General features: G+C 39.6%; 3 protein-coding genes across 14 annotated transcripts in view; 2 read left to right on the top strand and 1 right to left on the bottom strand.

Annotated features, from left to right (window-relative positions):
• The first annotated feature begins 1,383 nt into the window (after positions 1 to 1,383).
• LSM14A (LSM14A mRNA processing body assembly factor) lies at positions 1,384 to 20,639 on the top strand. Of its 3 annotated transcripts, none has more exons than XM_065640973.1 (10): positions 1,384 to 1,760; positions 9,668 to 9,831; positions 11,240 to 11,372; positions 12,450 to 12,569; positions 14,423 to 14,599; positions 14,909 to 14,971; positions 15,689 to 15,868; positions 16,321 to 16,492; positions 17,299 to 17,527; positions 18,794 to 20,639. In XM_065640973.1, exons 1-10 carry the CDS (start codon positions 1,640 to 1,642, stop codon positions 18,815 to 18,817), a joined length of 1,383 nt encoding a protein of 460 aa, XP_065497045.1. In that variant the 5' UTR covers positions 1,384 to 1,639; the 3' UTR covers positions 18,818 to 20,639. The 3 variants fall into 3 exon arrangements, with proteins under 3 accessions (XP_065497045.1, XP_065497044.1, XP_065497046.1); XM_065640972.1 differs by having other exon boundaries at positions 12,447 to 12,569; XM_065640974.1 differs by lacking the exon at positions 14,909 to 14,971 and having other exon boundaries at positions 12,447 to 12,569.
• Positions 20,640 to 20,830: 191 nt separating this feature from the next.
• On the top strand, positions 20,831 to 22,700 carry SS18L2 (SS18 like 2). Of its 2 annotated transcripts, XM_065640693.1 has the most exons (4): positions 20,831 to 20,930; positions 21,091 to 21,167; positions 21,367 to 21,621; positions 21,859 to 21,947. In XM_065640693.1, exons 1-3 carry the CDS (start codon positions 20,862 to 20,864, stop codon positions 21,578 to 21,580), a joined length of 360 nt encoding a protein of 119 aa, XP_065496765.1. In that variant the 5' UTR covers positions 20,831 to 20,861; the 3' UTR covers positions 21,581 to 21,621; positions 21,859 to 21,947. The 2 variants fall into 2 exon arrangements, with proteins under 2 accessions (XP_065496765.1, XP_065496766.1); XM_065640694.1 differs by lacking the exon at positions 21,367 to 21,621 and having other exon boundaries at positions 21,859 to 22,700.
• A 308-nt stretch (positions 22,701 to 23,008) lies between these two features.
• The window catches only part of GARRE1 (granule associated Rac and RHOG effector 1), a 61,626-nt gene continuing 57,279 nt past the window's right edge, over positions 23,009 to 27,355 (bottom strand). For all 9 annotated transcript variants that reach the window (XM_065640687.1, XM_065640683.1, XM_065640685.1 and 6 more), the window contains 2 exons: positions 26,310 to 26,388; positions 23,009 to 25,724 (listed from right to left, as the gene is read on the bottom strand). In XM_065640687.1, coding sequence (XP_065496759.1) covers positions 25,401 to 25,724; positions 26,310 to 26,388 — 403 coding nt within the window. In that variant the 3' untranslated portion in view covers positions 23,009 to 25,400. The remainder of the gene's footprint in view (positions 25,725 to 26,309; positions 26,389 to 27,355) is intronic.

Here is a 27,355-nt window from a genome sequence, read left to right as displayed (position 1 = left end):
AGACTGTAGCTGATCCTCTAGATTGTCATTAGGCTCTCCACCTCCTCCAACGTGTTATTTAGCCACGGTTGAGAAGCAGCCACAGACCAACCTCCAGTGATCAGGAAGATTCCATCTCTCCGGTCAGGGATCATAGGTGTCTTTTGTTATTTTCTAAACAGTAGCTTTACTTCAAACTGAGTTACAAATGCCAATTTTCAACAGTGGTCTCCCATGGACTTTATATGGCCACGTACCTCTAGTCATTAACCAAAGAACTTTGTTCCAAAATCTTTCAAGTAGTACAGGACATGCTAGAAGCACATCACAGTAAAGATCCCTGGGCAATTGAGTTCTCCACGACGTTACAGTCAGTTGAACTCAGGCATGCTGTTTCTAGAAGTCTAGTTTGGCTCCTATTTAGAACCATGCAGGCCATTCCAGAAAAATCTGGCTTGCCATTGTTTTTCAAAGCCCTATTCTGAACAAAATACTTGCTGAATCTTTGCAACATATTAGTGTCCAGTTGCTGCAAGAAAAGCTATTAAGTACCCTTTCCAGAAGTTAGTTTTTGTTGCATATCATTTTCCAGGCTGCAAATACAAACAGGGCCCTGAGGCAGTCTCCAACAGGAAGCTTCAGTTGGGATTTTAAAGTGTATAAGTACAATCTCAAAATCACAATTTTTTGTGTGTGTGCTTATTTGTACTAAAAGAGTATTTTTTTCAGGAATAATTCCACGCTATAGGTAAGAGTTCATCAATAGTTGCACCGCTTAACATTGCGTGGCAAGATCAATCTCAATACTCTGCCAACTGAGTATAATGGAATCCCCTTGAAATACAAATTAAATAGTTAGCATCATCTAGACTTTTGCAAATCTCCACCTGACTGGGTTCTAAACTGCTTATTAAGGATCACAAGAATTTAGCATTCGATGACAGGTAGCTTGGGCCTCTCAAAAAACCAAAGAAAAAACAAAACAAACAAAACCAAAAAACCCCCCAAAAAACCCCACACACCACAATGAAAACCCGAAACCAGCGAACCTACTTTCACATCCCCCGGAGTTCACAGGCTATGGCAGGGGATGGGTTTCCAAGCTGCGAACTCGGAGTCCCGGCGGGAGCCCTGGGAGGGGCAGCCGGGGAAAGCCGCACAGCCCCGACCCGACCCCACGCATCGGCCCTAGGCCAGGCAGGGAGAGCACAGCCCGCGGTCCGAGCGAACACGCTGGAGCCCTCGGCGCTTTACGCCGCCAAGTTAAATTCCCGGGCGGCCCGAATAGCCGCCCCCTCCCTCCGCGGGCCCCGCCCCGCCCCGCCCCGCCCCGCCGCGCCCCGCCCCGCCGGCAGTTCTCGCGAGATCACCGCCACTCCCGGCATCCATTTCGCGGCAGGAGCGAAGGGGGGCGGCTCTGAGGGAAGATGAAGGCGGCGGCCATGTTGGGAGCTTCAGGGTGCTTTTGGTGCGGAGTGTGCTGAGGGAGTCTGCGCAGGGAGAGCCGTCGCTGGGGGATCGGCGGAAGGTTGAGTTCGAAGCGGGAGGAGTAGAGCGCCTACTACGACTCTGAGCTAGGCTTGTTTCGTTGCTTGTGTCCGGCTTCAAGAGCGCTCGGCAGGGGAGGAGGGGGGGTGTCCCTGACCGAGGAGCCAGCACCATGAGTGGGGGGACGCCCTACATCGGCAGCAAGATCAGCCTTATCTCCAAGGCCGAGATCCGCTATGAGGGGATCTTGTACACCATCGACACCGAGAACTCCACCGTAGCGCTGGCTAAGGGTAAGGGCCTGGCGGAGCCGAGGGCTGGGCCCTGGCGGCCCGGCAACGCCTCGGCCAGGGTGCGGGAGGGGAGCGGGACCGCGGGGCGTGCGGCGGCGCAGGAACCGTTGGGGGCCCGTTGGGGATCGAGCAAGAACCTGAAACCGCGGCAGAGTCGTCCGTGGCGTCGTGGCGATGAGGAGGCCCGGGGTGCGAGGGGGAGGCCTGCAGCCTGCCAGGGCCCGGCGGCAGCTGCGAAGGGGCTTGGTGGAGCTTCGGTGAGAGTTGCGGCCGGAGGCGCGTCCTCCCGCCATCCTCCCCGACGGAGCGGCTGCGGCGGCGCTTCTCGGCGGAGGTGGAAGGGAGCGAGGGGCTGGGGGAGCGGCGGGTGCACAGCGGTGCGGTGGCCGCGCTCCCGCCGCGCGGCTGCTCCCCCGGCCCCGGGCGGGCGTGCGGAAAGTGCGGCCGCGGAGGGACCGTCGGAAAAAGCAGCCAGGAGCGTTCCCTGGTTAGGGGCTGCTCAGGGGCGGCCTGAGTAGAGTAAAAGTATGAAGCCCTTAGCGGTGAAAGTAGTCCAGAGTGCATAAAAGGGAATAGGAGGGGGAGGCTCGAAAGAGGATTTCTTTGCATCGTAAAACTTCCAGACCTACAGGCTACAGGGCTGCGTACGACTGGACTTTTCTGCATCCTGGGGTAGGAGACAACTCGGGTCTGAAGGGGATCCTGTGAGTGCTAGGTTATTAACAAAGGCTGATCGCAAGCTCTTCATTTCAGAGGCACAGTATGAATCAAAATCGAGTACAGACACTCGCATGAGAATGTATTGGCCAGAAAATATATGTGTGTATGTGTAGGAAAGTTAGGAAGATATGCTTACTAAGAAGAGCATTGGAGACTGGGGAGCAAAAAATGGTCTTTGAAACTGGGTTGTTTCTTGCGCATGATAACGCACTCTCAAGACAAGTATATTAGCCATGGCAGTGAATGTGTAATATTCACATTAAAAATTAACTCGGAATTTTAATTAGCGTCTTTATAAGACATTCTCCAAAACTCAATGGTATTTTACTTTACACTTCTTGACTTGTAAAGTATTGCTAAGTAATCTAAATGCATATATAAAAGCAGAGATTTTATCCAGCCATTAGGTAAGGGGAGAAGTTGCTCCTTGTCTACATTAAATATTTGGGACTGAGAATATTCTGAATTTCAGTTCCTGTTTGATATGATGGGCTTAGCATTCTAGGATGATGACAATCTGGTATGTTTTCTGTAGTTTGTGTGTATAATAGTTGGTCTGTGAAGTTGATACTGTGTAGCAGTTTGTTTGCTTTTATCTTACATTGGTCTGTGTGGTAATTCTTGTTTGTGTGCCTTGTCACTTTAAGGCCCTCTTCTTCCTCCCCTCCTTCCACTGCCCCAAATAATTATTATTTAAGAAATAGATTGCTTTGTTTTGTAAATTTTTATATGTATGCTTTGAAACACCTTATAGTAGGTTTGGTCCCAGGTTTGCATAGTTCATTTATGGGTTGTTTAGCTTTCATGATGTGATTTTTATTTATTTCTAAAGTTGCCTTTAGGTTAAACTACCTTCCTGGAATTTCATTATCTGTTTAAAAAGAGCAGCTAGTATTTGTTCATATAATAAAGAGATGAATGCTGTGGTTAAAAATAAACGTTTAGAAATTCCAGTTGCATGCTGTGATTGTTAAGGTTTGTACAAAAGCACTTATAAGAATCCCGTTCTTGAGGAGCTTGTGATAGTCTTGCCCTAAATTAGACAGATTTAGTGCTTACCAAGCCAATTTGTCATGACTTTTCACACGCAGTTAAGTCATGTCCTGGCATATCTGCCAAAGTGTACATATTTAGTATGGATGAAACTACACTTACAAATCTAATCTACTCTCTTCCCGTAGCTCCCATCAGAAATGTAAATTTAAACCATTAAATTTACTTTAATAAAACTTGGCTGAGTTAGCTGAAGAATGTGTGTTTTGTAATATAATGTCATGATTCAGAAGAGAATAAACCAGTATTTCTAGGCCACCTGAAACCAAAAATCTTGAGATTAATCTGGAAGCTGGTAACAACCATATTGGAATGTAAAACAATTCACTGGGCTCATGAACAAAATGCTTAACTCTAGAGTTTTAAAGTTTCTGAATAAATGAATGTTTAGGTCATGTGAATGTGTTATGATAGCAAATACAAGTGTGGTTGGTTAATCATGGCCAGGTCTGTATGTGAAAGCAGCAGATCTTCCTTCTGAACTGTCTGTAGCTGGAAATACGTTGGTCGTGTAATAGTTATCTTTTCTTCCTGTGGTGAGTTCAGAAGTCAAACCAGAACTGTTTGCTGTGGATCTTTACCACAAATGTAAAATTTTCTGTCAGAAAAAGAGACAAAAAAATCCCCAAAAGATAACTCTCTGCTTTCAGTTGTTCTGCTGTCTAGCTGGCTTTGTATGACTGTTACCTGGATTGAGTGGAAGGAGGTTTATCATTATTCATGTACTAGCTGAAATCACTGAAATTGTTTGTGACATAAAGTGCAAAAGAAGTAGAATCTGATTTTGAATGACTGCAGATTTGCTTGACAGTAGGAGTTCAGTGGGCTAAACTGAAGGCTGAGATTAGTCTCATGAAGTTGTACATATGGAATGTTTTCATTTGTCATAAGTCATCTGGGGTTTTAGACAGAAATAAGGTTTTTGGTTTGCTAACAGGGTGCTGATTATAGTCTTCAGATACTGAGGAGCAATCTTCCATAGTTCTCTAATTGGCATTTTACTTACAAAGCAGTGATCCTTTCACTAGCGAAAGTTGTGGCCTCTGTGTTGTGAGTTAGAGGAAGATAGCAACTGTTTTAAATCAAGTGTAACGTTTCTATCCTAAGCTAGAGCCTGATAAGGGAAAGCAATGCATCCTTTTCACAAAGTGTTAAAGTGCTTTGCTATTTAAATAACAGTGAAAACTCCCATCTCTATCAGATTCCAAAATATTAAGCAAGCTATACAATTATTTCAGGTTTTTACATACTATTGGTGCATATGTTTTTTGGATCGCCAGCTTTTCAGAGCTGGTCTGTGGAACCAAAAACCACCCACTCATATTCTCAAGTTTCAAGTTAAATTAACTTGGAATGTCCTTTTAGTTCATACTTCTACTAATTCATACTCAATTTTTTAAACATCATTAAGTCCGACTAATCTAACAATAGTTAGCAAGCCATGGTTAGGAGTAAAATTTCCTTGCTGTAAAGTGATTGCTGCCCTACCTGGGGACAGCTGTAGAATAATCATGACTGATTGTGCTTGATCTTATATGTTGCAGCATTAAAAACTAGGTGGGATCTTTTGCGTTAGTAGCACATAATGTCTTCCTGTTTCAACACACCAATTTAGAGACATGGATTTTTAATGTAGGTAGGCTGTATAAGAACCACCATATTGGGTCAGGAACGGCTTTGTTCCTCGCCAACAGTAGGGAATCCTTAGGCATGTGAGTATAAGAAGCAGAAAATTATATACCGTGTCTCTGATATAATGTATCAGTTTTCACTTATCAGCTGTTGGACCATTGAGATGTGTGTTTGGAACCATTATAATTAATAGATATTAATCAAATAGCTTTCAGTAACTTAAGAAGTAGTTAAACTTCTAGTATTTCTGGCGTTTTCAATCATGTGTGATAATGTTTTCTGGAGTTGAATGGCACATGAAAGATAGAACTTCCCTTTCTTTTAGTCTTTTATACAATATTAATTGGGTGAAAGACTCAGAAATGTAGACAGAAAAAAAGTTAAATTCTTGTCAAGACTCAAGCATTTCCTATAGTTCAAGGGTGGGAGCAGGAGTGTGAAGGGTTACATTTTTATCAAGTTTTTAGAAGTTATTTTTTAGTCAGTTAACTGACATGTTCCCTCCGTGTCTTGAGGTTTAGGGCATGTGTGCCAAGCCAACCTGTGCATAGTATGTCACAGCAGAAAAATTCTTGTCACAGCCCACTTCTGGCTACTTTCCTCCTATCTATCTCCCTGTTAACTCGCCACCCCTATAAGTAAGGAATGCAGACTGAATTAATTGTTCTGAAGGCATAAGCTCACCACAAGCTGTCTCCTTCATGTTAATATTTTCCTGTAATGTGGTGTGCAGGCATCTGAGCATGCTTACAGGGAAAAGGTGTTGATATTTTAGTCATCATGCTTCTCACAGGTACCTTAAGAGTGGGGAAAGGCTGATTTCTCTGTATGTATGCTATATATGAAGTAAGGCTCATAAGATTCTGTCAGGAGTGTACAGAGACTGAACTACCTATTTGCAGTATTTTGCATTATATGGGAACAGAGTGCGCTTTTGCTAGTAGAATATATAGCTTGGCTTCTGATTAGCACAGTATTTTTATGTGTTAATCAACAGGTAATAATTTCTGTTAACTGGCAGGTAAAGTTACAGTGTTTTCCTTGGATGATATAATGATATAGTAATATGCATTAAAATATAGTATAGTAGTAACATAGAAGTCAGTCAAAATCTGTACAAAAACTTGCTCAGAGCACTTTAATGTGAAATTGGTGGAAATACTTGGGCATAAAGTCACATACATGAATCATGTTAGCCTCAACAGCATTAGCTTCTTTCTAGCTAGTTACTTAAGTGTGTGTATTTACGCTCACAAAAAATCAGTTTCCTTTTAACTGTGATGGTTGCCATTTTGTTTACAAGTCATAAAGCCAGTTTAGCTCATTTAAAAACCAAACAAACAAAACCACAAAACACTTAAATGGACAAGGTAAGATTAAATGGATTTACTATAGTCCTGGTAAGTGTTATAAGATTATGTTATCATTCGCATGCTTATTTTCATTTCCTCTCACTCCTTAATATTTTGCTATATATGAACCACTTCACCCTGTTCTGGAGGAAGGATATGGTCTGAGGAAATACCCCTAGAGACAGAGCTGGAGAAAGCTCTAAGGCTGCTGTTCCAACACCTTGTCTTTTTTATTATTTGGCAACTTAGTATTTCTGAGTATGCAAAACTATGGTAAAAGCTATTTGTTTCAAAAATCCTATGGTACTGGCCACCTTTAATATTAGACTTTTTACTTGAGCGAGCTCAGATTATGTTAAATACTAATCCAGGCTAGGAAAGAAGAGACTGTAAAGTTAGCTATCTCTTTGCAAAATATTAAAGTAACATTCAGTTCTTTACGTTATACTAATACCTGAAGGACCTAGTTGGGATAGACGCTGCAAAAATATTGAGTAGCCCGCTAAACTTTGGATCGCCACACATGCACTTCTGGTTCCTTGCTTTAGAAGGAAATTAGAAGTGGAGATGGCTATTGTTCTTGCTTTGTAGTAAGAAAGGAAGGCTGAATCCTGAATCAGAGAAGCTTGCTTACCTCTCTTTAGCAGAGCTAGTCTTCATTGGACAAAATTTTCCAATGTCCAATTTTGCAGAAAGTTGCACTAAAACCGGTTTGGTTTGAGGCAGTGGAGAGGTAGAGAGAAAAACAAACGAACCTCTTAGTAGTGACTCTTGATGTGTTTTATTGCAAAACCATTGACAACCTTATCAGTATCTTGATCTAGTTACATGGACAGCAGAATATCTTAAAGATAATTTTAAATTTTGATATTGAAAATACTTCCTTTTGATGTTTTCACAATTTTATGATGAGGAGAAAGACAAATTCTTTTTGACATACAGTAACATCACTTTGCCTCTTATGAGGTATAATAGATGAAAGTCAGGTTGTTCACTCTTTTTTTGTTGGTTTAGACTGGAGAAAGGTCATTGCCAGGTGTTAGAACTGCTCCTATGTATGTCTTGTGATGCTGATATTAATAGTAAAATACTTAACCATGCAATGTAGTTCTGACTTAAAATCGAAGTACTTGCAAAGCAGGTTTCTTCCATAGTTCATCAGATTTTTATTTCTATGTGAAGGTGAGATGTGATCCTCTAGTTTCTACCCTTTTTTGTGGTGTTGCTACTGCTTAGTTCCTTCACTTTATCTAGAAAATAAAATTGGTTACTTGGATAACTTACTTATGACTCTCTGGCTGTTTTTGTGCACCTTTGTAGGCAATGTGGCTACTAGAGCAACCGTTTTGGTGTGGGATAAAGAGAACTCATACAAAATCAACTTTGGTCATACTTCCAGACAGCCAGCAAGTCAAATGATGGAATGAAGGGCCAAGTTAATTTACTAGTTATCTAATAAATAGAGTCTAGGATGACCAGAAAGTGAAGTTGGATCCGGGGTTAAGTCAGTGAAATAGACAGCAGAATGAACTACAGTAATACACAGGATCAATTGATAATGTTGTTAAACTGTTGTGTATTACTTTGAGTTAATTTCTGCAAATTTTTAGCTTCAAGCTTTTTCTGTAGAGGAAGAAGACAGATTTATCTTAGAACAAAAGATTGAAATTAACAGTGTATGCCTTTTTACAGTGTTTACACTTTCTAGTACCATTCAGAGCAGACATTGAGATGCACAGGAATAGAAAAGTTGATTAAATTCAGCTCAGTAGATGATATAAGTATGAACAAAATAATCGTAACCACTTAATGTAGTGTGGAGTTGATCTCTTTACTCATGAATTATGCTTCTCAAAAAGATTTGTAATACTTGACTGATAAGCTCTGTTTATTCAGTACTAGAAGAACAGTGATGGAAGATGCTTAGTGCAGCCTGAGAAATGAATCTGTATCACTTTATACAGCTCTACAGGAAACTCTGCTTTTCTTTACTAAAGGTTTTATGGCTGCAAATAAGTGCCTAATGATGTCTCCAAATTGTTGATGCATCTGAAAATGGAGGGAAACTAATTCTGGTAGATGAAAGCAAAATACTTATGTTTTTTCAGCATAATGTGTACTATCTCACAAAGCAGACAAAAAACCTCCTAAAAGGTTTGAGCAAAGACAGTCGTGAAGGATTGTTAAAGCTGCTGCAAGTTGATGTTCAGTAGAATGTGACTTTTTTTTTTCCTCCCCTCTGGTTTCAATTTTTTATTTATTTTTTGCTTAGAAGACTCTAGCTCTTAGAGATGTATCTCTCCAGATTTTTTCGTCTGTTTGCTTCATTTTGTATTCACCTAGAGCTGACAGTCTTGTGAGGGAAAAGTCTTGGAGAGGGTAGTGAAAGTAAAGTGATGCCAGTGATACGGTGATAGTGATTATATGTAGTGCAAGGGGAAAAGCATGATAAGCTTTGTCACTATGCAATCTGAAAACTGTTGGAATTCAGCTAAGTGCATACAAATAAACTTAATGTCTTGGTAAGTTGCACACTGTGCAGGCCTACTTAGGGAGATGGTTATGCCCCAGTGAGTTTACTTAATTTGGCAGAGATCATATGAAACCTACAACAGCAAGAAGAATGCGTTTTGCTTAGTGAAAATTGTCTGTACATACAACGAAATTTCTAGTTTTTATCTAAATCTCGATTCAGACCTTGAATCTATTAAAAATGACTTTGCTTTAGGTATTTTTAATATTCCAATTTCTAGTGGTATTAGCATTTTTTTCCATGATTTGTTAGTGCATGTCCAGAAAGTGTTAACTTTGGCAAAAAACTGCTTTGCTGCTTCCCCTTATACTCAAAAAAGCAGTTGAAACATTCAACATGTGAGTGATAGCATAAGTGGTGTTTCAGTAAGGAAAATAAGGCATCTTTCTGCTTGATTTTTTTTAACTGAAATTTATAAGATCGAGTGACTTGTTTATGTCTGAGCAGTTGATAATGGCAAAGAATATGTTGCCTGTTTAAGAAGTTGTTGTTGTTTTTTCCCAACAGAATTGTATTCTTTAATTAGTTAAAGCTATTGGTCTCTGCAGTATATTTGAAACCTTTTTGTTGAATGTGGGGCATTGTTATTTTTTTTTTCTCCCTTCCCAATTTTGCAGTTCGCTCCTTTGGTACAGAAGATAGACCAACTGATAGACCTATACCACCTCGTGATGAAGTCTTTGAGTATATTATATTCCGTGGCAGTGACATTAAAGACCTCACTGTCTGTGAGCCACCAAAGCCTCAGTGTTCTTTGCCACAGGACCCTGCTATTGTTCAGGTAAGTCAAAATATATTTTTGGATGTTTGTTGCTGATGATACAACCTGGTAGCTTTAAGCGCTCTGTAGCCAAGCGCTTAAAAATTAAAAATGTTTGTTGTCGTAAAGTTCATAACCCAATGTAAAGAACTCTGGAAAGATTTTCGTCTTTTGACTCATGCCCTTATCTGTGAAAATCAAGGTTGAAATCTAACTCTAGCACAATGCACTGGATAGCAAAGTTGCCTGTTTTTCAAAAACAGCTCATGACTTTTGGTAGACCTTGATGCCTTTTTTGAAAGGTACTTTGATTAGGAGGACACATATGCAAGACTTGGAAAGATCAGACTTGATTTAAGTCAAATGGAGCAGATGCTGAAGCTTCCCCAAATCATTAGTGATTTGGTTGGTTTGTTTTCTTTTTGATTTTAATGTTCAACTTTTTTTTACTGACTACAACTATAAAAGTGTTTCATCTAGCTACATGTTTGTAAAAAGACTTCATACTAAAGGGGAGTTATTTGAAAACGGAATACTTGGTTGCTGAAGGGAAAGCAACTTATAACTTCAAGCCTTCAGGATTAATCTGTTATTTTGTAGTACGTGGACTGACAGATATAGGTATTTTAGATCTCTGAAATTTGTTGGCTTGTTGATTGTGCTTGTGGGGTGTCCTAAAATCATCCCTGAGAGCAAGATGGAAGTTCTTAGTTCAAACAGAATTTGAGAATTCCATGTTAAATGTCTACATTTCTAACACTTTTCTGTAAGATAAAAATCTTGATGCTTCCTTACAAAATACCCTTGTAATCCTCTAAGGTCTTTTGTTAAATTTGGTGCAGCTCCTTCTGTCAGAAGTAGTTGAGAGCTGTGAAATACCATTACCACTAGCCCAAATAATAGTAATAACCCCACCTTCCTCCATTATGTTTGAGTCTTTCATTGTTCATGTGGGTTTTGAAACTTTAGGGAAGAAGATTTGACATTTTCCAAGTTTGCCAACAAAAGCTTATACAAATGTTTGACAAGAGAGTCCAGTATCTGAGGTTCTAGGGAAAAGATTGCAAAATGTTATGGTACTGTTTTCACAAGTTTCTGATAACCGGGAGGGTAGAAGTGCTTTCTAAACTGTGGACGTACTTGTGGCAATATTTTCTGCAAACTGTTGTCTGCTTTGGGTTTTCATGCAGAGTAATGTATGTAATTCATTATTTTTGTGCTGTCTTTGCTTCTGTGTTAAAGCAGTTAAATTCTTGTTGCTGTAAGTAACAACTTTATGAACGTTAAGGTCTTTATACGTATTAGCTGCAGAGGTGGCATTAGGTTAAATTTAACAAGTGGTTTGAGAGTTTCTGCATTTCTTGCCTTGCAGAACCATTTCCTACTTTTTGTGTAAACATTAATTTCTGCAAGTGTGTTTTGTCTCTAGTCTTCACTAGGATCTTCGACTACATCTTCATTCCAATCTGTGGGGTCCTATGGTCCTTTTGGCAGGATGCCTGCATACAGTCAGTTTAGTCCAAGCCCACTGGTGGGGCAGCAGTTTGGCGCTGTTGGAGTTGGTATGTTTATTTTTATTAGTTGGTGTTTTCCTATAAGTGAAGTTGTATGTGTGTGCATCAACAGTGATCAGTGCTTATAATTTCATCAACATCTGATCCTAAGGGCAGATCCAAAGTCTTTAATCTGTATCAGTCCCACAGTTTAGCTCGAAAGTACAGAGCTTTTCATTGCCTTTGCAGCTCAAATCAAAGCAATTGTGGTTGAGAGCTGAACACCCTGTCTCAGAGGGAAGAGTGCAGAAAGGTTCCTGTATTCATGAATTAATTCTTTATCATATATATTCATTACATTAATCATGTATTCATTACATTTCACAAATGGTAGAGGCAGTTCCTCCACAAAAGCCCCATAGCTGTGCTGTGGACACCTGGTATCCCAGATTGACCAGGTGGTGTGTGCCTTAACTGAGGATTTGGGTTATTCAGCGGGACATGTGCCAACACTGTCCTCCTTGGATGTTACCTTGGCATGAATTACGTGTTTGAAGTATTTGTGAGCTGCATGGGTTAGTTGCTCCCTTATACTGCAGCTGCTCTCTGAGACTCACCAACCAACTTTTATTCCCCCTTAAAGTTTTTTATTTCAATTTTTAGTTTTTCACATTGGAACTTTCACTCTTTTAACTGTTATGGCGACAGTGTTACTCCTGATACTGTAAATGTTTGCCATGTGAAAGGAAGACTGTAGAATTGGCCATAACTTGATATCAGTTCATAAGATGTGACAGTCATATTTTTGCTTAAAAGATGTTAAGTGGAAATATATACCAATAACATTTGTTTATTTCTCTGTAAGATGCTGTCATTACTATGCTACTTTAATACTTGTAATACTAAAGTTAGCAGTGCTCTTTTAATTTTTTTTTTAGATTAAAAGCATCAAGATATTACAGTGTTAGCAACTTACTAAGAATACACACATTACATTAAACTTAAAGTATATAGGAAAGGCAGACTTACGTGTATTCTACAATAACTGCCTAATGTGGCTTCACTAATCATTTAGTGCCAATTAAAAAAAATACAGAAAAAAAGCATAAACAAGTTTTTACAACTATATTATTTCTTTCAAAGCAGGAGGCTCTTTAACATCTTTTGGAACAGACTCTTCAGGCAGTGCTAGCATGTCCCAAAGCACTGCAGTTGGTTCTGCTTTTACAACAGATGCAAGATCACTAAAAACACAGATGTCTCAAGGTAAATCTTTTTAAGAAGTCTTTGATCTTTTTTGACCAATCATGCCCCAGTGACTTAGGTGGTTGCCTGAAATGCTGACCAAACAGCTGAATTCTGTCATGAAAACACTTGGTATCAAAACCTGAAAGCGCTGAAAGGCTTCATACCTGCACTTTAAGTGTGTTTTCCTACAGGTGTGCGTGTTGCATAGGTAACTGTTAGCAACACATTTGTTATTATCCTTAAAGCTTCTGTATTGAGGAGCAGCACTTCATTTGAATAACATTAGCAGATAGGCGCATGTGGAAATTCAATATCTAGTTTTATTATTAGCATGACAAAATGCAAGGTACTTCATGCTGATTGAATTGTGAAGTCTTTCAGCCTACGATTTTTAAATCTATTCTTAATGGTATTTTTTTTGTTAATGTATATTTACATAAATAATATTAATAGCAGATGTGATTGCCTGTAGAGATAGTAACAGGACAGTTAAGTCAGCTTAATAGTATAGAAACTGTATGAGTAGTTTTTGTAATATTGGAAAAAGAAACTAAAAGGGAAATTCTTGATGTTTTTTGGGTGGTGAAGGAAAAAAGAAATTGTGTTGAGCACCTTCACCCTCACTTTTCACGCAAACGTGTTAAGATTGCTCTTCAAAATCCAAAAGGCGTTATTTCCTGCTCTTCCACTTTCATTGCTGCAAGTAAAAGTGTGCGCTAAGATATATTCCTAGGGCAATTTTATAAGTTTATGTAGTCATGTTAAAAGGCAAAACACTTAATTTTACTTACAGCAAACAGGTTTTTTCCGAAAGTCTAGTTGAGATTTGTTTGCCAATTAGGACTGCTTTCTAGAATTGGCTGAGTGGATTACCAAAACCAAGTTCTATTTTGTTTTATTACTTGAAGGTAGCAAAGAGTATGCCGAGCATCTGCTGTTTCTCTGTTGAAAGAATAGCAGCTTGGTTTTCTGTAGGTGAAATAAAAACTATGATTATTTAACGTGATGTATGACACATGCTCTACATGAACACACATTCTGCCACAAAATTTCCTGTGGAGCACCAACAAGTTTTCTCTGTGTGTGTTTGCTTTTAAAAAATATTTTTCATCTTTGTAGGTTGTAAGTGTGGTATGGTTGGTTTGGGGGTTTTTTGGTGTTGTTGGGGTGGTTTTTTTTTTTCTTCTTTTGTTTAGCTTTTTATGGGATATGACTATTTTTTTATTTTACTTACTGGGACTTGAGTCTTATTCTGATTTCTTAGGAGATTTACCTACATGGTGTCATAGACTTGTCTGGCTGGATCAAATGTCTCAATTCTAAACATGCTTCTGGCTCCAATCACTCATGCTGCAAATTTCAATGTATGAACAGCACATTGTGGGAAAGCTTTCATAGCTCCTTCATCTGCATTACGCCCGGTACAAGCTCTCGCTGTTAATTTATTTTGTGTTGATCAGACAACAGAGTGTACTAGATTAAATTAAATTTCAGTGTGATAACTTTATCTTTGCCTTTGGGAGCAGTCACTTTCCACTTGGCTTTCCAAGGAGACAGAAAGAGCATTTTTTACTTCAAATCAAAAAGTTTCATTCCACAGTTAAATGCACATCATGAATGGGTTGGTAGGGATTAATTGTCCTACCCATTTTTTTCTTTTAGACTGGGGGAAGGGGAATTGCTAAATATCCTTCATTCTGGATTAGTGGATCTGAGGGTGCAGAAATATTTATTTCTTCTTTGGACACAGCTATCTTGACTGGTAAGGCAGATAAACCTGTCAGTCTGGATTGGTTGAGAGCAGTTAACTGAAATTTGTGGATGAGAAATAACTCTTCGGGTTTTGGTTTTGTTTTGGTTTTTTTCCCCAGGTCGTTCAAGCCCTCAGATAGATCATTTGAGGAGGAGCCCCACCATGGAACAAGCAGTACAAACAGCTTCAGCCCACTTGCCTACTCCAGCACCGGTTGGGAGGAGGAGTCCTGTACCAGCCAGACCTTTGGTGTCTGCTAGCCAGAAATCATTAGAGAATCAAGAGCACAGACGAGGTAGCTTTGGATAATTTTCATATGGCTTATATTCCATACTCATGTGAAGAGCTCCTTCTAAGGGTAATGTGTAGGATTTCTCCTGCTGTCCATTACTAGTAGACTGGACAGCAGAGACCTGGATTATATATGTTTCTTTTTAAAGTCAAGCATATATTCTATTTTTTTTTTTCTTTTATGGAGTTAAACTTGTGGTTTACTTCTATAGATCTGGCTTTTTTTGAAATCTGAACTACATAACTATATACAAAAGTATTATCAAAAATACCTAATTGGATAAACAAATCATTTTTTTATTTCCAACTTTAGCTGAAGCACACAAAGTTTCAAGATCAGAAAATGAACTCAGAAATGAAAGCAAACGACAAATTGGTAAATCTTGTTTTGAAAAATAGCTATCATTGTCTTCAGACTTCATTAAGTTTTTAAAGTCTGCTAAAATACATCATTTTGTACAGTTCATGAACTGCTGGGACCTTATTTCTAATGTCCAGGGATCTTGCAGTTCAGATTACGGTAGAATTTACATATTTAGAATGCTCTCACATAGTTGTTTCTAGTAGGTAGCAATAACTTTGCCTTGGGTCAGAATAGTACAAGAACAATAAGTCAACATTAAAGAGAAAATATTTCCTGGTTTATTCAGATCGCTTAGTATAGAGCAAAGTGTAACCCCCCCCCCAGCAGTATTCATGGATTTATAAACACAACAGCATGAAATAAAACCTGTTACCTATGAAAATACTTTACCAAAAAGCCACTAACATTATAACTCTTGTTCAGAAAGCTTTTAATGACTTCTGGAAAGTCTTTTAGTACCCAAGTTTAGTACTATTATGCTTTCTGTGTCACTGCAATAATTATTGTAAGTGAATTTACACATGACAAGCCGCTCCAACAGGGCTTTCAACAACACAAGTGCAGGAAGAGGATGCATCAAGTCCTAACCTGGTACCTCAGGAATTTAAAAACAAACAAACGAAATAATACAAACCACCTGAATAAACAACCACCACCATCCCTACTCCCCCCAAAGAAAAACTAATCTACAAAGCAAAACCACAAAACACAAAATTTCCCTCTTTTCAGTTCCAGGAGGACCTTCAGCACGGAGAGGCCGTGGAGGTCACAGAGGAGGTCGAGGAAGATTCGGTATTAGGAGGGATGGTCCAATGAAGTTTGAGAAGGACTTTGACTTTGAAAGTGCAAATGCACAATTCAACAAGGAGGAAATTGATAGAGAATTTCATAATAAACTTAAACTAAAAGGTAAACCAATACTTGCTTGTATTGCTGTTTTAATTCTACCTTGGAAAACTTCTAAAAGGCATATCATACTAAGTCTTGTTTGCAGTCATTAAAAAAATCAAGAAGTAAACTGGGATCATCTCTTAATCTAATATTTGCATAAATACTCAAGTTTTGAAAGAGTTTAACTAGCAAATATCATACATCATGTTCTAACAAGTTCGTTGGTTAAAAATGGAGATCGCTTTTTTCTTAGTTAAACCCACAGAATATAGAGGATATAAAACTTCAGGCAGCAGCAGCAAAACATACTGATTTTTGTGCCAAATTATTTGACTTCCACATTAAGTTTTGGAGGGGTTTTTGTAGTTTTGAGAATTCAGTATAGTTTGTGTCTGTCTGCAAAGAAGCTAACAGTGCTGTTTTGTTTAGTATGGTGGTCTGGAAGGCTTCTGTTTACTTGTATTTTCCAGAAGATAAACTTGAGAAACCAGAGAAGCCTGTAAATGGAGAAGACAAAGGTGACTCAGGTGTTGATACCCAAAATAGCGAAGGGAATGCAGATGAGGAAGATCCACTTGGACCCAACTGCTACTATGACAAAACCAAATCCTTCTTTGATAACATCTCCTGTGATGACAACAGGTATGGCCTGCAAGGGAAAGCCTGTTAGTCTACTTAATGCGTGCTTATGTCAGCACTACTCACTACAGTCCGTTCTGAATTAAAAGTGAGTAAAGCTTATTTCCACATGCAGTGGGCAAAAATAAAATGGGAATACGAAGCACAACATTTGTTTGTGCGTAAGTGCAATATATTAATGTTGTTTTAGAACCATGCTTCTAGAACTGAGTGTACCTATCCTAGAATCGCCTTTCCAGATTTACTAAAGTGGGTGTTTTTGTTTTGCTTTGCTACTGAATGACCACTTAAGCTGTACTTTGGTAATGGTTTCTCAGTAGCCTACATAACTGTCTTGGCCAGTAGTGGGGTTTGAATGGGAAGACAGCGTTTCAGGAAAATTGAAGCTTATCTTTCACTATTGCCTTTTTATTAGACAAGATGACATGAATTGCTGACCTATTGTGAATTACAGGGGGTTATTGTTTTGCTGTACTGACAGCTATTAAAGTAACATCTGTAACTGCAAACTCTTACTCTCCCTTGTTTTAAATTGCAGACAGCTTTTATTTATGTTATGATGCTGTGTGCAGAGGATGCAGACTGTGTCCTATGTGGGAAACATGATGATACTGTAACATACCTCTTTTCATTGAGTTAAATTATTTGTGTCAGACATCTAGATTCTTGCAGAAGGGGTAATGCAGAGATTTACAATGTGGTCAATGTATCATTTTTCATTTCATGGACTTCTGGCAATTCTAACTAATCCAGGCAGTCTTCCTTCTGAAGTGGGTTTTAAAACAATCCTTGTTGCTTTTGTGTGGCAGAGAGCGGCGACCCACCTGGGCTGAGGAAAGAAGATTAAATGCCGAGACCTTTGGAATACCACTGCGTCCCAATCGTGGCCGTGGGGGTTACAGAGGCAGAGGGGGCATTGGCTTCCGAGGTGGAAGAGGACGAGGAAGTGGAAGAGGTGGCTTCACTGCCCCTCGAGGATTTCGTGGTGGATTCAGAGGAGGTCGTGGAGGCAGGGAGTTTGCCGACTTTGAATATAGGGTAAAACACATTTAATCTTACTGTGACCTGATCCACTTTTCTTGGAAACTAGTGGTAGAAAGTTCATGCTTTTAGAGTTCATGTTGAACTAGAATTTCTTGAATAATATTTTGCAGGTCTCTGAGCCACTTAATTGACAGTCCATTAATGCTGAAATTTTAGTTACATAGCATCATTTTACTATCAACAGCAACCAAAACTAAAAGCTACATTTCTTCACGTGTCCTAAATATCTGTTATATAGCTGGAATTTGGGGGGGCTGGTCAGAAATTAAAATTCTGCACATTTAATCCAAGTTTTACAAATGTGAATTGTGGGCATTTTTTCTAAGCAATATTGTTAAATGTGAAGATTGAGAGGGAGTAATTTAACTTGGTTCTAGTGTGCCACAAACTTTTTTTGAATTCTTTGTAAATGAATTGGCACAAAGCCTATAGACTTCCAAGGTCCTAAATAACCCCTGAAATAGAGTAATTGAAGTTACTGAAGCATAGCGATGACCCTTTGCAAAAGGAAGATAAAAAACATTTGAGTTCTGTAAGGTCTTGTTACACACTTTTTTTTTTTAATACAGTTTTACATAATTATATCCAATAGCAGTTGGGAAATCTAGGGCAGAATTGACTTTTTTTCAGCCAGTGATTCAACTGAGGGACCTGAGGAACTGAGGGAGACTGGGCATAAAAGCTTCAAAAGAAAAGACCTGTCTGTCCCATAAAGTGTTTTTGAAATATTAAAATAAGTACTACTACTTTAGTTAAATACGAACAAAGTGTGAAGTTCCTTTTAAATGTTATGCGCAAGCCACCATGTCAAGTTTGCTGACTGAAGTAACCTGCTGTACAAACACGCTTTCTTCATCATATAAGCATAGAAATCGTTTGCAACAATTAGTCCTGTGATTTAAATAAATTTTTCTTAGCTGAGCGTGAATTGAAATGAGAGGTTGAAGATCAAAGATTTGAATTTCTGAATGAAGGAATTTCACAGCCTTCCAGACAAGCAAGAGGTGGTGTGATGACCGAGGCTTTGTGTGCCAGACATGTAGTCAGAGTGAGGATGAGGAGCAGCTCAGCTTCAGCGGGCGCTGGCCTGAGGGTGCTCTGCCCAGACGCTGACCTGATCACATGGCGGGGGTCTCCTGTGTATGCAGAAGATGGGAAGTAGCCTTCACAGTGCATCTTCTCCCAGTGCTGTTGTCCAGATTGATTTGTGGTTTCTGTTTTGCAAAATGAATTTTAACATTCTACCGTTGTTCCCTCTAGAAAGACAACAAAGTTGCTGCATAGTCTACAAGAAAGCTGAAACCGGGTGAACGTCTAGATCTTCTTGATCCAGAGAATTAGTTTCAATCTCTGCAAAGAATGAAGTTAATTTGCTGTATACTTGTCACCAGCACTGGGATTTAACTATTTAATTTCAAAGGGGTGTAATGCAGTTACTTTTGAAAAATGGCCATCTTTAAAAACAGTGAGCATTAAATATATTTGAGACAGAAGGATAAGTAATTTCTTATGTATAGTTAATTATAAAGCAGTACTTCGATGGAGTTTAAGTATTTTTTCATCACTGAAAGGATTTTTCTTATTACTAAACTGTATTTGATAATTGCTTCAAGTTGTAAGGACAATTGTATGCAGAAGGCCGTTGATACTGTGAGTGTTTTGATCCACTGAAGGTTGTTTTTTGGAAATCCTGTAATATCCCTTTTGAGATAGTTGTACTTTTATCAACTAGGGTGCTGGACAGTAGAAAACTTGCTTTGTCAGTCAGATATGTACACAGTAAATACTGTTTCTTAGGCAAAGGAAACTTTTTATATAGTTGTAAAATTCCATTATATCCCATTGCCAAAGAAACATTACAAACTTTGTATAGCTGTACAAAAAGCAACTAATTTTTTAAAGAATAAACATTTTTAAGTCGGCAAACATACTGTGTTATTGCAAAAGTGGATATGCTGAAGAACACTGAATTAGTTGGTTTTGTTTTCTTTAGCAGCTTTTCAGGCTTAAATGTTTGATTTTATATTTGGAGTATAATGAAGATTTGAAAATGTTCTTCCATTACACGAAACTGGATACACTCTTCACTTCTCTTGCAGGAGTTTGATTTTGTAGTTTCTGGCATATCACAGGATTTGACCAAATTAAGGAGATATTTTCAGATAAGGAGAAGAGAATTTTTCGTATGTCACAAATTGCAATTAATTTTACTTAGTGATAAATATTAACTTTTTTTTTTAATAATGGACCAGGCGCACGAGTGATTGTGATTCTCCTGGAATGCCTGGGACAAAAGTATGTCTCCATTTGTCAATTCTTGAAATGTTAACTTTGTTGTAATACTTGTAGACATAAGCAATTTAAAGAATTCTTAGTGTTTGAAGTTGTTTGCATTTTGATAGACCATAGCTTCGAGACATTAAGACTCTGCTTCTAAGACCGTGAAGTCACAAATGACATAGAATGGACTTTTTGCCAATTCTGAATGACTAGTCACAACTTTTTGATATGCTGAAATAGAAACCTGGTCATTTGTGTCTGTATATGTATATGAAGGCCGCAGGAATAAAGGGATCCAAAGATTAAACCATTTTGATCTAAATTGCTGATTTTTTCTTTTTTTTTTTTTTCTTCAAGATGTTCAGTGGTGATAAGATGTGGAAAACTGCACTGTTGGAAAATTGGAATATTTAAAAGTGGTTGATAGAATCTTAATTTTATAACTTTTGTATAGCACTACAAGGAAGTATTTTGTAATTGGTTTCCTTATTAAGGTCAAGTATTTGGCAACTGTAGAAGTTAGATAATATTGCTTAGTAATGTTTTTTGCATGTTAACAACAACGCCTTTTGGGATCTACAAATCATGGAGGCTTTTGGGCATAGAGGCAGGTGCTGTGCTGTTGCAATACTGTACGAGGTGTCCCAGGCTTATTTAACATGATGAATTGTAAATACCAACGCCCGATGCTGTCAGGGAATGAATTTCAGTCCTTCCCGGAACGGGGGCCCGGAGGGGGGTGCTCGGTTCCTTCAGTGTACCTTGCTCCACGGAAGTGAGGGTGTCTTTTTTATTTTAAACCAGAATAAACTGTTCAATAAAACCAGTCTTTTGGAAGCTATTTCTTGTGCCTGCCGGTGCTGCTCCGTGTCGCTGCCGGAGCGGGACGGAGGGAGGTTTCCCGGGGGCGGAGAGCGGGCGGTGCTGCCGGCGGCCCCGCCCCCGCCCGCCGCGCCTGCGCACGAGCTCAGACGTGCGCGAGCCGTCCCCGGCAGCCAATCAGAGCGTGCGGCGGGCGGGGCCGCCGGTTCCCGGCAGCCCCGGCGCCATGTCGGTGGCGTTCGTGCCCGAGCGGCTGCGCGGGAAGGCGGAGGTGAACCAGGAGACGCTGCAGCGGGTGAGCGCGGGCGGGAGGGGCCGTGGGGGCGGCTGTGGGGCGGCTGTGGGGCGGCGCGGGTACTCCCGGCTCGGCCGAGGCAGAGCCGGCCCCACCGGCCGCGGCCTCGGCGGTGGCGGCGGGCCGAGGCGGGCGGTGACGCGGCGCTCCTGTGCTCCAGCTGCTGGAGGAGAACGACCAGCTGATCCGGTGCATCGTGGAGTACCAGAGCAAGGGCCGCGCCACCGACTGCGTGCAGTAAGTGACCCCCGCCCGCCGCCGGTTCCGCACGGCAGCGAGACGCGGCTCCTGCTGTCCGGAGCCGTTCCGACCTTAAACACCAAGCGCGGTTGTGCTTCTTGAGACGCTTCCCGAAAAACATTTTCACAGCTCTGTAAAGCGGAAGTGCCACTGTCTAGAAAAGATCTGATGCCTGCTCGTGTCTGTTGTGTGTCAGTGCGGAGACCAGCTGTGCCGGGCGGGCTCCTTGTTCCTCCGGGGTGCGCAGAGCACGGAGCGCTGTCTGCGGGAGCGTGAGGGCGCTGGGCTGCGGCTCTGCTGCCCTTCGGCTCCTGCACGGGCGGCGGGGGAGCCGGCGGCGGGAGGAGCCTGGGCGCTGCCGCCTCCTGCCCCGAGCCGCCCTCCGCAGTCCTGCATCTTTTCGGTATTGATTACACAAAGATCTTGACACGCGAGCTTACCGTCCCAGTTGGTAAGTAGAAGGTGCGTCGTTAGAGCGCAGTTCAGGGTGGTGTAGTGGGCTTTAGAACAAAAACAGGATATGCAGGGGTTTGCCCTGGTTTATTTTTTAATTATAATTCTTTTTAGTTTGCTGTTTCTTTCCCTAACAGCAAATATTGATCAGATTTTTTAAAAGTCACTATTAAAGTGTGAGCAGTTTGCTTGAAAAGAACACATTTCCCACATTATGTGTTTCTTCCTCTCGTAGGTACCAGCATATTCTGCATAGAAACCTCATTTATTTAGCTACAATTGCTGATGCGACGCCACCCAGCACGCAGAAGACTGTAGACTGACTGCACGTACCTGGACACAAGCAGCGATGCCTTAAGCATCTGTAGAAATACTTAAGAGTCCCACTTTGAGAGCTCAGAAGGTCTTGAAAGGCAGGTAGAAAGTCATCTATACTTTCACGATAAAAAACATGACTCTAGATTTTGATATAATATTAGGCTAGTTTTTTTCTCCATTACTGTAAGCAGAACTTAAGGGTGATAATTGTTTTTCACGCTTCCCTTTTCCTCCTGAAGAACTCCATGTAGTATAATTGTGAAAATAGCCTGGTTGTCAGGACAGCAGTACCAGTGATGCCTTTGGAGGACTCTTGCAGTCTGATTGAAGCAGAGGCTGTTTGATGACTATGGTTGTACAATACAGGGTACACGTTTAGCTAGGCAGCCTCTACCTCCAACATCACACAGTCAATCATACGTTGCCACATGTAGAAGCAATAGACTCTTGTATCTTGTATTGTAGGAATTGTGCTTAATAAACTAAAGGTGTTCTTTTTAACTTATAATATATTCTGGATTAATGTAATATGCTAATGAAGAAGCAGCTCAGTGATTTAGTGAAATAGAAATGTTAATTTTTCCAAGGAAAGATGGGACTGTTGCATAACTTGGAGCAATTAAATGCAAGGGAGAAATCAAGCCTTTATTTCAGTAAGAGAAGGCAGGGTGTTTGCCCTAGTTGTGTCAAGACTTCTTTTTGCTTGAAGTGCTCTGTACAGCAGACTCTGTAAACAAGTAAATTCTTGCATAATCAAAATGGATTCCTGCGCTTCCTGGGTATTTGTTGCATTCCTGGTCAGCTGTATGCTTGGGTACTCTCAGCCAGAGAGAGCACAGCTTATTTGCACTCCTCAGACAGTGCATTTCAGTGGCATGATTAACATACGCTAATAGCCTGGAGAAAAGTTAGTCAGGAAGGTTGGGAAGAAGATCACTTTTTGCTCACTACCATCAAAATTATTTACTCTGTAATTGCTACAGGTTCAAGTAAGTTGGTTTGGCAATGTTCACCTGCGCTACTGGTTCAAAGACAGCACTAAGGCATCTTCTGTATCATGTCCTTCAGTGCAATCTACTTGAAAAAGGAGCCTTAAAGATGTTTCACATTGTAGCGTATAAAGTTCATTTTTCTATGATGAGTCAGTAACTACGCAGTTGACAATTTTCAAACTGTTAAATAATCCCATGTTAATGAAATAAGATCTGTGTTTACAAACCCAAGTTACAGTTTAAGGTGCCGCTCATTTTCAGCAAGGTGCATATTTTAAACAGGTATGACCTATTAAATGTGTATCTTTAATAAAGCAAATAGTTTACTTTTACAGAAGCTTTAAAATACAAAATGTACAGTTCCAGTTCAGAAGCATTAGCTATTCACAAGAAGCACTGCAATAAGGGTAAGTTAACTAAGCACCAAACCCTTGCACTTGGCAGTGTAAGTGAAGTTTAATGGCAAGACTCATTTGCCAAGTGCAACAATTCTTAAAATTACCAGTGTTCAGAACAATCGGAAGCAAAGGACAGAGTAGCACCTACTTGGTCAAAATGCAGACAAACTTTGTTTTCGCAATTCACTTCTGTGGGTCCAGAAACTTGTAATTACGAATAAACTGCAAAAACTATAGCAATGATTTTGGCACTTGTTAGAAAAAGTTCAAAACTAAGTGTTTTCATTAACTTCCATTTTGGTCTTAGTATGAATAACCAGTAAGTACAACCAAATTTAGGATTTAATATTAGATCTAAATGACAAGATGTAGGAAACTCAAAACCATTCATCAAGTTAAATAATCACTAACATTTTCAGCAGAGGGTTTTCAAAATTATAGTAGTACAGATCATTAACAATTTACAGACAGAAGCCACACTGATTGTGCAAAGCACATTACTGTAAAAAGTCTATGTACAGCAAACAAATCTTTGTAAACATGGTAAGTATGAAGTTTCTGAAAACATGGTGACAATATCATAAATACAGGCAACATTGGCATCCTCAAACAGCACAAAAGGTAACAATCTGGGCCTGCAAATAGAGCCCGTCACCATACAAACAAAAAAGGTGGATGGGTTTTAAATACCCCAATGTTTAATAGTTTTAGTGTTGTGTATACTTTTTATTTTTATATATATATATATATATATAATGTATTTATTTTTTGGTATCTTTAGATATAGATGTACTTAGTTTGTAAAAACAAAAACAACAAATGTGCTTTATCTTCACTGAAAAATTATGTAGTTAGAACTAATAACCCATTTTACTAGTAGTTAACATATTAGAATGATATGACTTAAGAAAAATACAAAAATAAGATTAATACTGTCAAAACTCTTATACCAGAAAATATTGTGGTTTTTAGACTCTTTCAAAGATGAAATATGAAAATTTAAATAAGCTCTAACTATATAAAGAATCTTCTGTAATCTCAATTAATATACAGTGGGATAGCTATACATATATTTACCATTTTTCTTCAATTTTTAAGCACCAGTCACTCTCCCGGATCCACTTTGGTTGGAACGTTATTCCTAATTCCACAGGTTCACTTAATGGCACATATTGACTGCAAATAATTACTTTATCCTTTTAAAAAAAATAATGTTCTTTTAACTAACTGCTACCCCACATTTCAGTTTAGTATCTTCTGAGCCAGCTCACAATTTTTAATCAACTGTAGCATCTGAAATAAGACTTTAAATATATGCAAGTAGTCTTTTAGGCTAGACTTCCACACATGTAAGGAGCACTGTGTGGATAATGCCTTTGGCCAAATGAAGCAGTAGGAAATGGTGTATTTATTTGAAAACCAGTGTCATATTATCCACACAGACACCATCTACTTTAAGCAGCTCCGATAACACTTATGACACAAGGTTGAGTGGTTCTGCTTACCACAAAAATCGAATTCACAACTGTTTCTGCAACAGTTTCATAATGAACTCACTTGTGTGGCACACGAAGAGCTGCTGTTGCACTTCATTTAAAAACAGCTGCCCACAGGCCATTTATGGAGAATACAAAGACTTTACAGCTTGTCCGTTATAAATTTAAACAGTGTTGAGCAAAGTGACCGCTATATATTTGCTTCAACATATTCAATGTGTTTCAGTAAGATGTTTAACTACAAATCTATATGAAAAATAGCTATAAAATACAGTGTTTCTTGTATGGTAGGCCTTCAGCAGTTCCTTTAAAAAAAAAAAGAGTTTTGAAAGTAAAGGCAGTATACACATTTCTACATCACAGTTTTGGGCTGTTTCATGTACATCAAACAAACATATTGGCCGTATTTGCTCAGCACTGTAAATCAGAATTCAAGAGTTTGTACATCTCACCCAAACCCCCTCACTTCCATATTTAATGAGATAAACAGCATATAGCCAATACACAATTGTGAAACAAAGTATTTGTCATTTACGTTTGGCCCTGTGCTGCATTTTCCAAGATGAAAAGCAATTAGTACTGATGCAGGTAGGATGGTCTGCGTTCGTGCTTTACTGGAAAAGATTTAAAGCCCTTATTCATCGGTTTGTGCTGGGACGCCGGTTGTTGCGATTGCTGCTGCTGCGCGTAGGCAAAGTTGGAGGAGATTGCTGCTGCGGGAGCGCAGTCGCTGGCTGCTGCCCACACCGGGGACTGCAGGATCTGCATCGTGTCGCTCCACTGGCTGACGGGGCTGCTCATGGGATACAGAGACGTGCTCTGACCGGGGAGCGTGTTCGTGACAGAGGACGTGTGCTGCCAAGGTGCCTTCGGAGGCCAGGTTTTGGTTTTATTATCCTGAGAAAACAAAACTAGTTGGTTTGGAGTTGGTTTTGTTTTAATACCAAAACACTTCTTTTTTGAGACAATACTTAACATGTCATTTTATGCCTCCTTAAGCCATTTTCAGAAAATTAATTTATGTTTGAAAGCAGAATTGATGCATATATATAGCACTCGTAATTCTTAAAATATCTGCCTCTTTAAAAGCTTTTCTATTTACTTCAGCACATTTGCTTGACACACAGTAGCCCCACTTTAAGTCAAAATTTCTAGCAAGACAGATAATCAATCTGGTGATACTTTAGTTTTTTCTCTGCACAGACAATTAAAATTGACTGTGTTGCCTCTCAGCTTAACTTGAGATCTTTGGTTTTGTGATAATTTCTGCTACAAGGGAAAAATACAAGTGATTTCCAATTTTAATATTTAAACTCGGTAACTTTGATAAAAGCATCTCATACTACTTGAGTGCAAACGGTTTGGGTTTTAGCTGAGGTAAGCAATCTGGACATACAGATGCTATTCTAGTTGTTTTCCTAGTGTAAACCGGCCTGAAATGCAAACAGGAAAAATGACTAAGCAAAGCTGTTTTCAGCTTACCTGACTGCGGTCATCTGCTGCAGAAAGAAGAGGTGGTGATGGTAGCGTACTGGGCTCCTGTTCACCGCTACTGTGTTTTCTGCCCAAAAAAGAAAGGGGCATTTAGTGTGGTGGTTTTGTTTTGTTTTTTAATTTAAAGGGGTCACAAAATAACGTGCCACTGGCATATACTATTCTGTACTTGCCAGCCTAGAACGCGTACTGATGTTTCATCTTATTTCACGTATTTCGCACTCTGTGCTGGTAAAAGCAGCAACACAGGAAGAAATTCATGACTGAATTCTGTCAGAGGCTTGACAGTGCAGTAGTTCTCTGAGCTACTGCTTCAGCAACATGAACACATGTTTGTAGAGGTGAAAGGAAGATGGATTAGTCTTTTGCCCACTTTCAAGAAATTTGCCAGAAACTGCCTTTTTTCTTCTGTTATCTGCTCTCGTTTCTGGTTTTTTGTTGTTTTGTTTTGGGTTGGTTTTAATTATCTTTTCTGAAATAACTTTACAAACAACACGAAAGAATCAGCTGAGCAAGTTAAACACCTGCTGAAGCACAGTGACTTCTCTGAGGAAAAACATTATACCTTTAGTTTAAATTTGTGATCTAATACCAAATAGAAGTCCCTGACCATTTGTGCATCCTGGAAGGTTTTTTTTTTTTTTCTTGGTTTTGTTTATTTGGTTTTGGTGGTGGCGTTTGTCTGTTTTTCTTGGTTTGGTTTTTGTTTGTTTGAGGGGGAAGGTCAGTGAGTTTAGATTAAAGCAGAATCTTTTATCCTTGCATCCTTCATTTAAACTAAATCCCCATGCTCCAACCATCAGGCCTCCACAGGTGAGCGATGCTTTGCAGCTCAGCTTTAGAATGCTCGACCCTTTTGCCTTGTCTTACTGTATAGTTTTAGTTATGGTATTTTGTCAGGCCCTCACTTGTAGAATGTTTTTCTTCTTAAAAGTAACATAAGATAGTACTATTAGTTCAGCTTAAGCTTTTATTTAATGAAGCACACACTTCAGAGACTTCCTTCTGCTCTTTTCTTCAGAGCACTACATAAA

The sequence above is a fragment of the Caloenas nicobarica genome, chromosome 9 (assembly GCF_036013445.1).
Source record: "Caloenas nicobarica isolate bCalNic1 chromosome 9, bCalNic1.hap1, whole genome shotgun sequence".
Lineage (NCBI taxonomy): Eukaryota > Metazoa > Chordata > Aves > Columbiformes > Columbidae > Caloenas > Caloenas nicobarica.
The sequence above is the reverse complement of the archived record's forward strand: the minus strand, read 5'-3'. Positions and strand labels throughout refer to the sequence as shown.